Here is a 16553-nt window from a genome sequence, read left to right on the forward strand (position 1 = left end):
AAACTACTATGCTTAGATATTATCCTCCTGAGTAGCTAATGATTATAGGCATAGGCAATGGCACCTGGCTTGCATGATATTTTATTATCAACAATATATCCAAGAATTCATGTATAATATGCCTACCAGTATAACACATGAGCATTCAAAATGTGTTGGTATTGTTCACATGGAGAAATTTTATTGACATTTTATATTTGCAAACTCAGTAGTGATAAAGCATTTATTTTCAAAATAATTTGCCTTTCTCTTTTCTTCGACAAGGTCTTGCTATCTAGCCCAGGGTAGGTTAAAAAAGTTTTTGCCTCCACTTCACAAGTACTATGATTACAGACATGAGACACCAAGCCCAGTCCCATATTTCCTTCTTGAAAAAGCTTGTGTTTTAGTTTAATGTAAAATAACTGAGAGGAACTTTTAAAATCAGTGTAGAAATAAACTTATGAACATTACAACCTTTTAAAATGCAAGTTTCAGATACTGCTGAAGGACTTTCACTATATCTAATTGATGATGAACTGGATGGGCCATTTTCTTCACCAAGTGGATATGGCCGAAGTGGAAATAGCCATGACCCAGGGAAAGCCAAATCATTTCGGAATAGAATTGCACCAGTTAAACAAGGTTGGAAATAAATATGGGACTCATTATTTATTTAATTTGGTAATTTTTTATTGTTATTATAAAGGTGATATATAGAGGTCTTACATAAATTAGGTATAGAGGACATTTCTTTTGGGACAATGTCACCCCTCCCCTTGCACTCTCCCTGTTTTTCCCTCCCATCCCTAACCACAAATTGTATAGTTCATTTTTAAGTGTCTTGTGCATACTACTGCTGCATTTGTTCACCTTTGTTGTTATTTATTTTATGATGAAAGATGAGTCCAAAAACTGAGATGTTAAAAGTACTAAAAACTAGTATGCCCTTTTTACTTAATGAAAATTTTAATGTTGTCAAATGTGAGTCAACTAGGGCTTCATATCTACAACTAGGAACAATCCATTAGTAAATTTCTGATAAATGTTCTGAAACATGCTTTAGTCTTTCAAAATGTAAACAGAAATGAATAGAAAGAAAAACCAAGTAAGAAATTCTTTGTCCAATCACATAAGGAACCAGACTGTTAGGAATTTTCACATATTAACCTTTTTAATAAAGGAAAAATATGCTCAAAGTCATCTTTAAATAAATAATAAACATCCTATGGGAGGTACTTTCCAGTATAAAAACAATTGGCCTATCTTGAAAACTGATCCTTCTTTCAATCAACACCCACTTCTGTCTGCCTGATATTTTAGTTATATAGCTCAAATAGTATCTTCCTAGGCCTACTATGTCAACAACCCAGTGGCTTTCTGACTATACCCTGCCCATTTCTGTGGAATCCACATAGGTACTTCAGGAAGTTTCAGAAGAGCCTTTCCCCCTTTAACTGGTACAACTGATTTTTATTTCACATCATGAGCCATCACCACTAAAATATAAATTGTAAGAGCAAGGACTTTGTTTCCTTCATCTCCAGGTTCCAAGTTTCTAGCAATGCCCAGCCTATAGTAGGTAATTGGTAAATATTTGTGAGTAACTGGGTGGAACCATTGATTCATGTTACCACATAATTCTGACTAGTTAACCTTACCAGCTGCCAGTCTGTCTCCATATCCCCTTTCCTCTGAATAAAGAGCCAGCAGATAAAAATGTAAATGCCAATATTTTCCATTTCCAACAGGCCCTTACTTTGTCCAGCACTTTCCTTGATGTCATCCCATCTGTCTTCGGACACCAGTTTCATAAACAAACTGCTTATTTTTCTTCTCAATGTAAATGACCATCATATCAATGTCAAAATTTAACTTTAAAAAATTTCTTGATTTAGATCACTCCAGTGACGGACCTCTTACAAATAGTGATGGCAGAGAAGCCTGGCCAGGAGTGAAGAGAAAACTACTTAGTGCATCAGAAGAAGATGAAAGCATGGGAGGAGAAGACAAATCAAAAGAAACAAAAGAGAAATCCCATCTATCCTCCTCAGAGAGCGGAGAGTTAGGATCCAGTTCAGAAAGTACCTGTGGTTCTGATTCGGACTCTGAATCCACTTCCAGAACAGACCAAGATTATGTAGACGGAGACCATGACTATAGCAAATTCATACAAACTAGACCTAAAAGAAAACTCAGAAAACAGTATACCAATGGAAAAAGAAACTGGAAAATGAGAGGCACAGGAGGAAGAGGTAGATGGGGCAGATGGGGTAGATGGAGTAGAGGAGGCCGAGGGCGAGGAGGCAGAGGGCGAGGTGGTCGAGGAAGAGGGAGTAGTAACAGTACTAGGGGAAGAGGGAGAGGGAGAGGGGGAAGAGGGTCCTCTAGAGGAGGAGGAGCCACCAGAGCCAAACGAGCACGAATCGCAGATGATGAATTTGATACCATGTTTTCAGGACGTTTCAGTAGACTGCCTCGAATTAAAACAAGAAACCAAGGCAGGAGGACTGTTTTATACAATGATGATTCTGATAACGATAATTTTGTGTCCACTGAAGATCCTCTGAATCTTGGTACATCCAGGTCAGGCAGAGTACGAAAAATGACAGAAAAAGCCAGGGTTAGCCATCTCATGGGATGGAATTACTAACAATAAATGTAGAATAATTTTGAAAAAAAATTCAATGGCCTTCTACTGCAGGGAATTACCAGGAAATCTTCAAAGCAAGTTGTGTGGGGACTTCTGCTTCCTTTCACATTGGTGCTTTTTCCATTATGCCAGTATATATTTGTTTCAAGACTTTTGATCTCCACACTTCATTTGTCCAAACAAGCCTTACTCATTGGGCCTTAAATTTAAAAAAAAATCTGCCCACATACACACACCACATATACACACCAAAACACATACAAACACACATACACAAAACACACACACAAGACACACTACAGATTTACTATATTAAAGGAGCATTCCGCTTCTTAAGAGTAGCATGACATTTTTATTGCAATGGAATATCCCTCTTTTGCTTTTGTATCACAGACGTATAGCACCTTCTTACAGAGTTTTATATAGTTTGTTTTTGCCATTTTGATTCCTATACCCAGTAATAATAACTTTTGCACAATACACCAATCCTAAAGGCAGCTATTAAATGTTTACAGTTTCTATATTGTAAGAATGATCTGGATTATTTTACGCTTCCCAGGCCAAACTTTCACGAACTGTACTGAACTGAAGTATATATTTATACTGCAGTTTTTTTTGGGGGGGGGTTGGGGGGAATCTTGATATGCTTTTCATTGATTTGATTAATTCACGTTAAAGGTGAGAAAGGGTTGGTGCCTTGTAAATATGTAGCAAATCATTGTGGTGTGTCCTGATGTGTGCATTAACTTTATTAAAAGAGAATACTTGAGGTATCAATCTAGACAAGGTGCCAAATGCAAAAGTTTCTTGCATCCATTTTCTTTTTTCTGTTATATTTTATTGCATTAGTAGAACTGTGTAGCTTAAAGAATAACTTAAACATTTTTGAAAAAAAATCCTCATCCACAAAGAATAACTGAATAGTAGCTAAGCTACCTCTATTTAACTACAACTACTGGAAAATAGATGCTGTTACTCATGACTAAGGAGAAATAGAACAAGCTTGGTAGGAGTGAATACTCTTTTAAGTTATAAGCTGAAAGGTTGTTAATAATCATATTGGCTCTCAATAGCTTTATTTCCTAAGTATCGTATGCTCTACCATAGGCTTTCTTAGAACATATTTGTGTGAGTAGACTTGGGCTACTGCTTATATTTCGGCTACCACTTAGTTTTCTTTAACCAGCTGTGAGTTACTACTATTTATTTGAATCTTAAAATGTAACAAAACACCTAATTTGAGTTGGAATGCTTTGGCTAGCTAATATTTTGAATCAACATTAATAGGTTCTGCTTTTACCATTCCAAATGGTTTTTCTGTTTTAGTCTTTCCTCAAAGGACCTCATTGCACTGCTCACAGATACTTTGAATCATTATTGATAAATCCTTAAAACCTTCACGTTCTTGTTTACAGCAGTGGAGTGCACATGATTCCATAAGTAAGCTTGAGCTCCAAATTGATTTTTACCCTTCAAATTTGAGATTTCAGATTTGCTAGTTTGATAGATGCTTAAAATTTTTGAAGTGAGAAGGGTGATAGTGATCTCTCTTTTTGACATCACATGTGTTACACTTAGATCAGACTTGTATAAAACAGACTTCTTAATGTAAACCTAATTATCCCAGGATATTTATTGAGCTCGTGTTTGTCTCATGCTTTCAGTCATTTCATGCAACTGAAAATCCTTAGTACAGAGGAAGGAGTACACACATAACTTTGCATTTGGGGTTGGGTTGGGGGGGGGGTACTCTTGGACTAACATCTTTAAGCAATTTTCACTTGCAGTAGAAATGATGTTCAGGCTTTAAGAAAGTATTGTGAATTGTTAATGGCACTAACTGCTGTTACTAGATAGTAGATCAAGCTGATATTTTTTGTGGTCTTTTTCCCCTAAACCAAAACTGTTTCTGGTTATGACTCAGCTGCCATTTCTGTCCCTAAGTATAGGTTTAGAGCATTCTTATTTGAAATTCTACATTTGATTTTTGTGAAGTATACTATTTCATTTATTCATCTTGGGCATTTAGGTTAAATTGTGCCTATATTTTCCTGGAACCAATACCTCTTTGGCCTATCCTAATCAAAGTGTCATAGTTGCTTAAATTTCCTGAATATACCCAAATGTGTACCATGTATATCATTGTAGTGTGGAATTTTTTTGTTGCCATTCTTCTATGAAGAGATGACCTCTTGAAATATAGAAGAATTGCCATCTATGTGATTTTTAGCTATCTGGAGCTTTATTTATAATTTATTTTGAAAAATAAAAATGCCACATCTATTCCAAAATGTCAAGATTTCCTAGGTTTAGGTAATTAGAATATTAAGGCTGAAGACATTTTTAAGCATATTTTATATGTAGTGAAATACTGTGAAAATATTAGTAAACAGCATTTTGCTGTAATGTTGATTTCAGTTCTTAGGATTTAAAGAGTTAGTCACCAGGGTATGTTAGATGAGCATAGTAATCATTTATTATTAAAAAAGGTAATTTTCTGTTTGCCTGCAAATTATTTTAGTAAGTGTGACAATAAATCTGGGAGATAGTATTTTGTTTTATTTGGATGTCCCACCCCAATTTATACATTGCTTTTTTTTTTAGTAATACTGCCTTCTGTGAATGTGTATCACATTGAACACTTTATCATTTTACCTTTTTAGAGGCCCCTTAAACCTAAGTAAGATCTGGGTTCAACAATAGCAAAGCAATTAGGAAATAAGCTAAGAATTCTAAGAAAAACCACTGTTACATTAGACCCATGAGAGCATACACATATATAAGCCTAATTCTATGCTAGATATGAAGTAAGCTGTAATATTTATCACGAATGCTAATAATGTTTAAATTCCTATCTTTAAGACCTTAGCATGTGTATATATTTATAAAAACTGAATCATGTCTTCTATGGCTTTGCTGTATGTATCTCATCCAGCAGTAGGATGCTCTCCCAAACAGTCAGTAACCTACTAGCCTAATGACTACATTTGTTTTTGTACATGTATGTGTGTAGTTGTATGTATGTAGCTTTTATTTCCAATTTGACATACCTTATCTCAGACATTAAAAAAGAGAATATTTTATATGGAGGAGCCTGTCTACCAATTCTTTGCTCTTAGCCTGTGTGTTTCCTAATGCTTGATCATGCATTTCATATGCCTTTCAGATAACCACCCAGGTTTCATCATGTACCTGTGTCCTTCTGTTTTAATCTGCCCTTTTGTTTATTTTTCCCTTTCCTTCCCAAGAAATCAGGCTTGTTCTATAATTCTTAGGTACAGCACTTTGATCCAGAGGCAGAGAAGCTGGGTAATATAATTATCATTCAGCACACTTGTGTACCCATATATCTAACTCAACTTTCCAACATTTTGAAGTACACTTAATTTATCTTTTGTTATTTTTATTTTAATCACGTAGAAATTGTCATCAGAGTAACAGAGTGATTGAAGGAAAGATGTGAATGCCACTTCTAACTTTTGATAAAACTTTTTTTTTTCAAATTTTTATTATCAAACTGATGTACAGAGAGGTTACAGTTTCATACGTTAGGCATTGGATACATTTCTTGTTGATAAAACTTTTTGAGCATTTTTCAAGATTTGTATGTTTGTGGTAATGACAAACACCTTCACCCGTATCTCGGGAATCATTTATGCACATTTGCCAACTGGTATTTCAAAGTTGGAATTTTTACATACACAAAAGAGACTTCTCATATGTAATTTTCATCATACCTTGATATCCAGCCTATTGAACAATGACAGTAATATTTTTAATTCTAAAATGAGTAGTGTAGTTCTGGGGGAAGGGATGGGACTTTTGACCTTTACAATCTAGAATTTTCAATGGTAACCCCATCCCTAACATTTTTGTGGTTCATGATGCTTTACTAATATTGAAAATTGAGTATTCTGAGATGACTTTGTTTTAAAAATTATTTGGACATTGTTTTCATGCTTTGCTTGCTTTTCATCTTTCCTCAAAATTTCCTTACCAATGTTTGATTACCAATTTACAAAGTTTTGGTTAAAATCCAATATAAAGTTAAATTTTTTCATGGTGCTGTATTTTGTGAAATATTGATAGCACTCAGGTTTCTTGATATTTATTTCTTATATAGCCTTATCCTTAATTTTTTTCATCTTTCCTCTTCTGCTTCCTTTTAGCCTCACTTTTCTTTCTGTGATGAAGACTGCACCTAACATAGCACACTTCCAAAAAGACTGGAAATTTCTGATTCATTGATAGGAGAAGTATAGTAGAAAGGCCCTGCAGTTTAGAGTTAAGGTGTACTTATTTATATGTATGCCCATTTGTTACTCTTATACCTATCTAGAATATGAGACTTTGACATCTAAAAGCATGATAAGTATTTTCTTAAAAAGAAACCTTGATACATATTGTAATTGCCATTGGTAATTGACTTTTTAAATTGCCTACAGAAATACCCAGAAACCCAGTTGGGAAATGTGTTTTTACATATGTCACCAAGTACACAGACAAATGTTAATTCTTTAAATAATACTGTGGTGATGGCAATCAGTAATTTATTTTTTTGTCCTGTAACTTATCATCCTTGTCTTTTGTAATCCTTTACACAGTATTAACAAAACTGTATCTTATGTTTGTTCTTAGTATCCATAAGTTTAAAGATGGGAAAATTCAGTTAATAGTTGATGTGATGTGTATGGGCAAAATGTCCATTAAACTAAAATTCAGTAAAAAAAAAAAAAGGTGAACTAAGGTGGCTTGGTTTATAAAATATGTTTTATTTGGCAGTTGTCAGTTATTATAAGCAATTACCTTCAAGAAAAAAAACTGGACTAATTCATTGCCATTCTTTATGGGATGTTTACAATAAAATTCCAAGTTGTTTGGAATCAATTGCACTCTTGCTTTATGCCTTAACTCATGTATCTGAGATAAATGAAGCAGAAAGAAATGTGGAATTACCTTTCTATTATCCCGCTTCAGCAATTGTAACATGTAATTCTTCAGTCTTTTCCTTTTTGTTTCTTTGTCATAGAACATTTTTGCTACCATTTTTTTAATCTGAAAATAATAGGGTATATCATCTAAAAGAAAATATTTTTCTCTAGTTATTGCAAATTTTCTTTGGGTCACTTTTAAGTAATAAATATGATGTTAACACTTCAAATGTGGGCTGCTTGGTGCCTTCAATAGCAGCCTGCAACTCAATACTAGTCAGTTCTTTGTTTGGTAGACCTTTTCAAAGTAGGTAGATTTCTAATATATTTATGATTTATAAATTTTAACAGTTAGCTATGGATCCCTGGCATTTTTTATTTGTGGTCAAATTGCTTAAAACTTGAACTGTTGTAAATGGTGCTTTCATTCGATATAAGGGTAGGACAGAGAGAAATGATAGGTGAACTTTGAACCTGGAGATGAATGCCCTAACAGGAACATTCATCCCAGTTCTGAATCTCTATAGTTACTAAGAATTATCCCAATGGCAAGAATTCCTGGAGGTTGAGCACCAATAAGCTGAATAAACACTTCATCTTTTATAAATATATTATTTTGTGTCTAGAATTAGGAAGTAAGATACCTAGAAATACATCACCTTTTCTTTCTAGCATAAGCTGCCATTGGCTATGAAACTAGCCATGTTTACTCAGTACACAGATTGAGGTGGAGATACTTGCTTTAATTTTTTATGTTTGGTTGCTTGATTTGTTAAAGACAGCCTTCTTTAAAGATGTAAATATGTTACATTAAAAATTAATGGTTAGCAGGCTTGTTTTCTTCACTCTCTAGGTTTTTAAAAATAGAAATATTTAAGAATTTGTATGATTATATTTAGATCATTTTTCCTAGTTGAGAAAATCAATAAAAACTGCTCTCTGCCCTCTCTAATAGATAACATCAGCTACTTAAAGCTATTTTCCAAAAACTTCATAAAAATAAATTGAAACCAATATATGAGCCTGTGAGTTGATTATTTTTAAATGGGATTTTTGGTGGTATAGTGCAGCTCATACTTGCGTTTTAACTACCTAGGGATTTGTTTTTATGTCCCTTAATGCTGAGAATGACCAAATGCATTAAATAAAATGAAGATTTTCTCTGAAAAAAATTCAGTTTGGGGTATCTAGATTTTTTGTTCTTTGTAACTTTTAGTAGATTTTCCTTGTCCTCTTTGGCAATTGTTTCCAATTAACCACCAAAAAGCCCAAAGTGGATGTGTGGCTCAAATGGCAGAATACTAACCTTAAGCACAAAAGTTCAGTGTTAAGCCATAGGATGAGCACACAAAACAAAATCCCCAATATTTTAAGTTGCTTAGTTTAGGCTAATATTAATTGATAGGGCTTATTTGTAGGGATGGTTTGTAGCTTTTTGATTGTGTTAGTTTTCTAATTAGAACTAACATTAGCAATTCTTACATAATTATTTTAAAGAGCTATTTTATTACACTTGGTTATTGTGAACCTAAAATAATGGAGTCATGTCTACATACATAAAAAAGATAACTTGCTGGCCACTGGTGGCTCACATCTAATCCTAGCTACTTAGGAGGCTGAGATCTGAGGATCACGGTTCAAAAGCCAGCCCAGGCTGGAAAGTCTGGGAGACTTATCTCCAATTAACCACCAGAAAACCGGAAGTGGCACTGTGGCTCAAGTGGTAGAGCACTAGCTTGAGCTGAAGTGCTCAGGAACAGCACCCAGGCCCCAGTGACTGACCAAACAACAACAAAAAACACAACCCTCACAACTATGTTTCTAGCATTACCCTCTAAGTAAACATGATGTGTTTTGCTGACATCCTCGGTCACTATATTACCAACCATGAGGTTTTAGAAGGTAGCAGTTTTTAATTTTAAATGGGGTTAATAGTTCTTGTTCTAAAGACAAAAACTATTAAAGCCAAACAAACCAGGTGCTTGTAGCTAACTCCTATAATTCCAGTGACTGGAGGCTGGGGTCTGACATTCAAAGCCAGCCTGGGCAGTCAGATCTGGGAGACCAGCAAAAAGCCAGAAATGGAGGTGTGGCTCAGTTAGTAAAGCACTAGACTTGGGTGAAAAAGCCACGAGTTCAAGTTCCAGTACCAGCACACATACACAAAGTAAAAATCCAGTTTTTTGTTGAATATACATTTCTGCTTTCCAATCAATTCAAAATTTTAAGATGCATGTAATACTACTGCTCAAAATAGTAGTCTTTTATCACTTTGCTTATACTTGCCCAAGCTGAAATTGTCAGATCATAGAAGAAGATGCTGACCAGCAAGTGTTTGTAGCCTATACTCTTTTTATTAGTGGTAAAAAAAAAATGGCTACAGTAAGGGGTGTAGTGTGGCTCAGGTTTTAGAGCACCTGCCTAACAAGCATGAAGTCCTGCATTCAAACTCCAATGTAACCAAGAATGACTGCAAGAGTTTGGCATTGTGGTGTACACCTATAATCCCAGCATGAGAGGCTAAGGTAGCAGGATCATGAGTTCTAGACCAGCCGGGGTGATGTGTCAAGATGTTGCTTAAGTAAATCTGGGGAGAAAACTAACAGACTCACATCTCCAATTAACTAGCAAGATGCCAAACTGGTGGCAGGGCTCACATGAGAGTGCCAGACTTGGGCAAGAAAGCTGAGTAAGAGCAGGAGGCTGTGTGTTCCCGATACTGACACAATGTCATTTTTTTTTCCAGGCCTGGGCTTTACTCAGGGCCTGAGCACTGTCCCTGGGCTGCTTCTGCTCAAGACTAGCAGTACAACTTGAGCCACAGCGCCACTTTCGACTTTTTCTGTTTATGTAGTGCTGAGGAATCGAACCCAGGGCTTCATGCATGCTAGGCAAGTATTCTACCGCTAAGCCATAGTCCCAGCCCCACTGACATTATTCTTTAACCAAATTATTTGATTTCTGAGAGGAGGGAGGGACAAGCAAAGTATCTGCAGGAAGGCATAATTACCAGTCAACACTATTTTTTTATGACAGAAATTAGTTTCGGTGAAATTAAGTACTTTTCCTAGGGCCCTATGGCTAGTAAATACAAAATCCCCAAATTATAGACTAAATTCAACATACTACGTTTGGAACTACAAAAAAGTATAATTATATGTCATTATTTTTTGTCAGTCATGAGGCTTGAACTCAGTGCCTGGGTACTCTCCCTAAGCTGCTTTTTGCTCAAGGATAACACATTCACCACTTGAGCCACAGTGCCACTTCCAGCTTTCCCTGTTAATGTGGTGCTGAGGAATCGAACCCAAGGCTTCATGCATGCTAGGCAAGCACTCTACCACTAAGCTGCATTCCTGGCTCCTAAAGTATCCCCTTAACACAATCTTCCACAGGAAAATGCACAGAATTTATTCCTATTCTGAAGATAAATTCTGCTGATAATATACATAAATGTGCTTTCCAGTGTGCAATACAAAATTATTGCTATCTTCTATAATATATGTTTCTACAACATTATTTCCATTGAAGATCAAGTGTTTTCAAATTCAGTTCCCTGAAATAGTTTCTGGCTTAATCCTTGGGTTTCAGTTAGGTTTCAGGGAGGGGGAGAATATGTTCTTTAAACTACCTCTGAGTTTTTCTCATTAAAAATAAATTTCTCCAGCTCCAAGGAAAGTATGATTATTTCAAAAAGAAAACACATTATCAATTCTCATATACAGATGATTCAGACATTTATTTTATATTTTTGATGGTTTCTGGGATCTGAATTCAAGTTTTGCCCTCAGTAGTAAGTGCTCTATCACTTGAAACATGGCCCCACACATTTTGGCTTTAGTTAATTTTTTGGATAGGGTCTCTGGAGTTTGCTCAGGCAGCGTAGCCTGAGATACTCCTACCTAACTACCTAAATTCCTTATGTTGCTAGGATTACAGGTGTGAACCACCATGGCTTTTTGATAGGAGCTCCCCCCCACCCTCCATGTCCTGAAGCTTGAACTCGGGGCCTGGGCGCTAGCCCTGAGTCTCTTTGTACTCTAGGCTAGCACTCTACCACTTGAGCCACACTGCAACTACCAGCTTTTTCTGTGTAGTTTATTGGAGATATGAGTATCACCATCTTTGCTGCCTGGGCTGGCTTTGAACCTGATCCTCAGATCTCAGCCTCCTGAGTAGCTAGGATTATAGGTGTAAGCCACAGGTGCCTGGCTTGATAGATCTTGCTAGCTTTTTAACCTAAGCTGGCCTCAGCTGTTGATTCTTCCAATTGCCCCTCCAAAGTAACTGGGATTACAGATGTGAATGCAGCCTGCAATCATTTCAATGTTCAGTTGTAAGGACTTGAGTGGTTGATTAGTGAATTTGTACTGTGATTTTGAGTTACATGCCAATTCTTTGAACAATATAGATGATCATTAAGGATAGTAAATAGTCATGTGTTAGCTATTTTCTGTGTTTTTTTTTCTTTGTTGTTTTTGTTTTGTTTTGTTTTGCGGGTTCTAGGCCTTGAACTCAGGGCCCTGGTACTGTCCCTGAGCTTCATCTGCTGTAGGTAGTGCTCTACCACTTAAGCCACAGCGCCACCTCCAGCTTTTTCTGAGTGCCTGGCATGGCTTCTAATCACGAGCCTCAGATCTCACTCTCCTGAATAGCTAAGATTACAGACTTGAGCCACCTGAATTTCTAAGGAATGAGTTTTACAACAGATGTTTAAAAGCTACTAGGTCTTCTTAGTTGCATTTTGTTCATGACATTTTACATTGATCTCATATTTCACAATGCCACCTTTGCTCTTGTAAACACCTACTCATCCTGATCCTTATACAAGAAACAGAATTGCTGGCTTTGAGTACAGGTTATTTAGTCTTGTTTTATTAATTAAAATGGTCATAAAAATTTAGCAGAAAGAATAGAAAATAAGTATATTCACTTCCTCTGGACTCAGTGCCCCGTTTCTAATAAGTTACTTCTGATATGTTTTTGAGTCTCAAAATAGAACACAACAGTTTGCGCTGTCTGAATATATCTATAGTAATAGCCTTGCACTGGAGGTTGGATTCAGTGCCTAGTTGTTCTTGCTCCACTCATGTTCTATCATGTTAGCTACTTCCAGCCTAGCTTTTTGTTGTTGTCAGTTGCGAAGCTTGAATTCAGGACTTGGGCATTGTCCCTGACTCTCCTTGTACTCAAGGCTAGTGCTCTACCACTTGAGCCACAACACCACTTATGGTTTTTGAGAGATTAATTAGAGATGGATACTTTTCTGCCTAAACTGGCTTTGAACCTTGATCCTCAAATCTCAGCCTCCTGAGTAGCTAGGATTATAGGCGTGAGCCACTGGCAACTGGATAGCCTAGCATTTTTTTGCTTGTAAATTTGGAGATGGAGTCTAATGGACTTTTCTACCCAAGCTAGCTTTGAAGCACAATCCTTCAGATTTCAGCCTCCTGAGTATCAACAATTATAGGCATGAGCCCTGTGGCCTCTCTACTTGGATGGTGCTTCAGTCTCTCTTTAAATGAAAGGAAGCTGACTTGGAGTCAAGTACTGCCGTTGTAGCAAGAGTTAAGGAGAAGAAATTAAGACTGAAAAGAAAACCTTTGGATCTTGCTCCATCTTAATTAGAGAATGAGGGGAACATGGTTTGGGGGGTTAATAATGAATGAAAGCCAGACACTCATGGCCCATAACTGTAATCCTAGCTATTCAGAAGAGGCTGAGATCTGAGTATTGTTATTCAAAACATCCCTGGCAGGAAAGCCCATTAGACTCTTTAATTAACCAGCAAGGAAAAATAATATGAGCTGAAAGTGGAGCTGTGGCACAAATGCTGTTAGAGGGCTAAACTTGAGAAAGTAATTCAGGGAAAGCTCCCAGGACCTGAGTTTGGTGCCATGACACACACAAAAGAGAATGAAAGTGTTCAGTGCTTAGATATAAATTGTCCTTAAGTATAGGAACTTCAGATTTAAAAACATCACCGGAGAAAAGTTTGGGTAAGCCCCTGAGTTTTAGTCTCTTCTTTGTTGGAATGGATGGAATTGGGGAGTTTTCCGAGGGACAATTAGGAGCCATGGTGTCATTTTACTGTAATAATTATTGTATCATTAGTAACAATTGTTTCTTCACGCTGCAAGCCTATCACAAAATATTATTAACCCTATTTCACAGATGAGAAACCTAAGGTATAGAAAAACAAAAACAAGTGATGTTGTTGTTGGTAATAAATGAAATGGCAGAATTGACAAACAGATGTGTCTTAAAGATGAATGTGCCTAAATTATGCATACCACTTCCTGCTGGGATGACTTTAATCTGAGCTCCATTAGTCTTGGTTTCAGTTATCATTAGGTATGCAAAGCTGAAAATGAGCATTGACTAAGAGCCATGTGGTTCTATGCTTCCAAATACCTTGCATGTTTGTTATTTATATCCTCCTGGTCTCTGAAACATACTTCTACCAAAGGCTTGAGTGTCTTAGATTCGATAGACCCTATATCATACAGGTTAAAGTTACTTGAAGGTAAATATTCACATGGGAACTGATTTAGGAGGCCTCAGTTTTCATAAGGGATGGCTTACCAAATGCAGTTTAGGAAATGTAAAAAGTAATTTACAGTATTCACTTGTTATGCCCATGTCGCGAGGAGACCAAGAAGACCACCGAGAGCCAGACATTCCAAAATGCAAAAGCAAGGCTTTATTCAGGCGAGCTGCAACTCGGGCCTCATCCTACCCACCAACACAGCAGAGGTTAGGAGGAAGGCCACGAGCAGAGTTTTACATGGGTATTTAAAGGGAAAAAAATCACAAAGTTACATAAACCAGGTGCAGGCAGGATTGGGGTGTGAGGACAAATCTGATTGACATGAGCCAGGTGCAGGGTTGGGGTGCGAGGACAAATCTGATTGACTCGGGGCTAGGGGTTCTCTAAAATTGGTCTGACGACATTCCAGGGTGGTCAAAGTATCTGGAACGTTCCTGAACCAGTTGGGCCATCTGGGAAATGGGTTTTTATGGCCAGTTGGTTTCGGGAAATGGGTTTTTATGGCCGGTTGGTTTATTCTTAGCTTAACACAAACAACAAGATGGTTGCAGTTTTAAGATGGAGTCTTCCTAGTCTTTCATTCCCCCCTAGACTTATGGACATGAAGCACAATCAATCCTATGTTTCAGGCCGTAATCTAAATTCCAATAGCTTTTACAGTGGGGCCATGACCTCACAACTCCAGTAAGAGCAATAATAGTGGCCAGGGGAGTTACAGTAGCTCGGGCTGGAGGCCGGGGAAGATATATAAATTCGGGTGCCCACTATTCTATCATCCCCAAGCTGCCGGGCCACCCATAGGGTTTATGGGTGTCTAGGCTCTCTCCCTAGCTACCAAAGCACCAAACATACATAGCAGGCCTAGCAAGGTAAAGTTAGCCAAGTCCACCTTTTGGTACATGGCCTCTGTTGTGGCTAATCCGTCACTGGGGTGGAATGTTCTCTCTCACTGCGAATGAGTCCACCGGCTCCAGTCTCTTCGGGGGCGTGGGTGGAGAATCCAGGTCGCAGCTCTGTCCACCCTGAGTGCAGTGGGAGTTGTCAGCAGCAGGATGTAGGGTCCCTTCCAACGTGGTTCTCTTGGTGGACCTGCTATAGGGCTCTGAGGGGGGATAAAAGCTCATAACAAATGCGATTGCAAGTTAGGAATTATGGGAGGGGATCCCAAATCTGATCCTAAGGCTATACATGAGCAAATCCAGGCTTTACCTACAAAACGATCTCAGCGAGGAATCAAGCAGTTAAAGATATATGCGATCTCTATGGTTAACATTTAGATGACATCACACAAGTCCCTTAGCCCTGCAGATGCAGGTACAGATAGTTTCACACCGAACTCCCAATTCTGACCCTATTTACCTATTTATATTATAGCCAATTTGATTATATACCAACTTTACTCATAAGCTCTAATTTTAAGACGTACTGATATCATTTGCTACATACTCAAACTTTCTAGGGATTGTCATTCTTACTTTTTTTTTTTTTTTTTTTTTGGCCAGTCCTGGGCCTTGGACTCAGGGCCTGAGCACTGTCCCTGGCTTCTTCCCGCTCAAGGCTAGCACTCTGCCACTTGAGCCACAGCGCCACTTCTGGCCGTTTTCTGTATATGTGGTGCTGGGGAATCGAACCTAGGGCCTCGTGTATCCGAGGCAGGCACTCTTGCCACTAGGCTATATCCCCAGCCCTCATTCTTACTTTTAACATGCCAAAACCTTTTAATCTAAAGAAAACATTTTTGCTTCCCTAATTCTCTTTCTAAAGTCTTTCCTTATACAGTTTAAAATGTAACATATCCCCACTCACACCATCTTTTACTTCTTCACGCCAGCAGCAACTTACTGGGACATTCTTTGACACTTGACTTTTTAAATCCCTTTCTTATTCTCCAAGGCTTACTATACTAACTTTCCTCTTTACAGTTTCTGGGGCTTCTTTGCTGCTAGAGTTTTAAACTGTCTACATTTTCTTTTCCTCTGGTTTGTAGAATCCGGTTTATCTAAAAAGCCAGACCAGAGCCAACTATCATGAGTTACTATTTTACAGTGGATTTCTCCAGTTTCCAGTGCCTCTAAGTGCCTAAGGTTGGCCAGTGGCATCTGTAAGATCCACCCTCAGGAGGGCTCCATGAAGATGCCCCCAGCCAGTTTAAATCTCTGTCCAGTTACCTTGGTACCTGGCACACCTGATGGCAGTTACCTCCCTTTCTTCTGAGGTCACACCCTAATCCATCTGGACACATTTTAATACTCTTGGACACACCTCCCACCCCAGGCATTGCCTGGAAGTGACTCTCCAGCCTGTCATACATGCTTTAACAGCAGGCCAGTCTGCTTGAAAATTTCTTACAATATCCAATTTTCTTAATAGAGCTAGTTAACTCTAGTCAACTCAAGAATGTCCCCCCAAAATTTTAGTTTCAGCAGATCAAGTACTTTCC

General features: G+C 37.7%; 1 protein-coding gene across 2 annotated transcripts in view; it reads left to right on the top strand.

Annotated features, from left to right (window-relative positions):
• Brwd3 (bromodomain and WD repeat domain containing 3) overlaps positions 1-5722 on the top strand; it is a 92023-nt gene extending 86301 nt beyond the window's left edge. The window contains exons 40-41 of one of the 2 annotated variants that reach the window (XM_048335719.1): positions 472-624; positions 1878-5722. In XM_048335719.1, the coding sequence (XP_048191676.1) occupies positions 472-624; positions 1878-2632 (908 nt within the window). In that variant the 3' untranslated portion in view covers positions 2633-5722. The remainder of the gene's footprint in view (positions 1-471; positions 625-1877) is intronic. The other variant, XM_048335720.1, reaches the window with a different exon arrangement.
• Positions 5723-16553: the final 10831 nt, after the last annotated feature.

This window comes from Perognathus longimembris, chromosome 28 (genome assembly GCF_023159225.1).
Source record: "Perognathus longimembris pacificus isolate PPM17 chromosome 28, ASM2315922v1, whole genome shotgun sequence".
Lineage (NCBI taxonomy): Eukaryota > Metazoa > Chordata > Mammalia > Rodentia > Heteromyidae > Perognathus > Perognathus longimembris.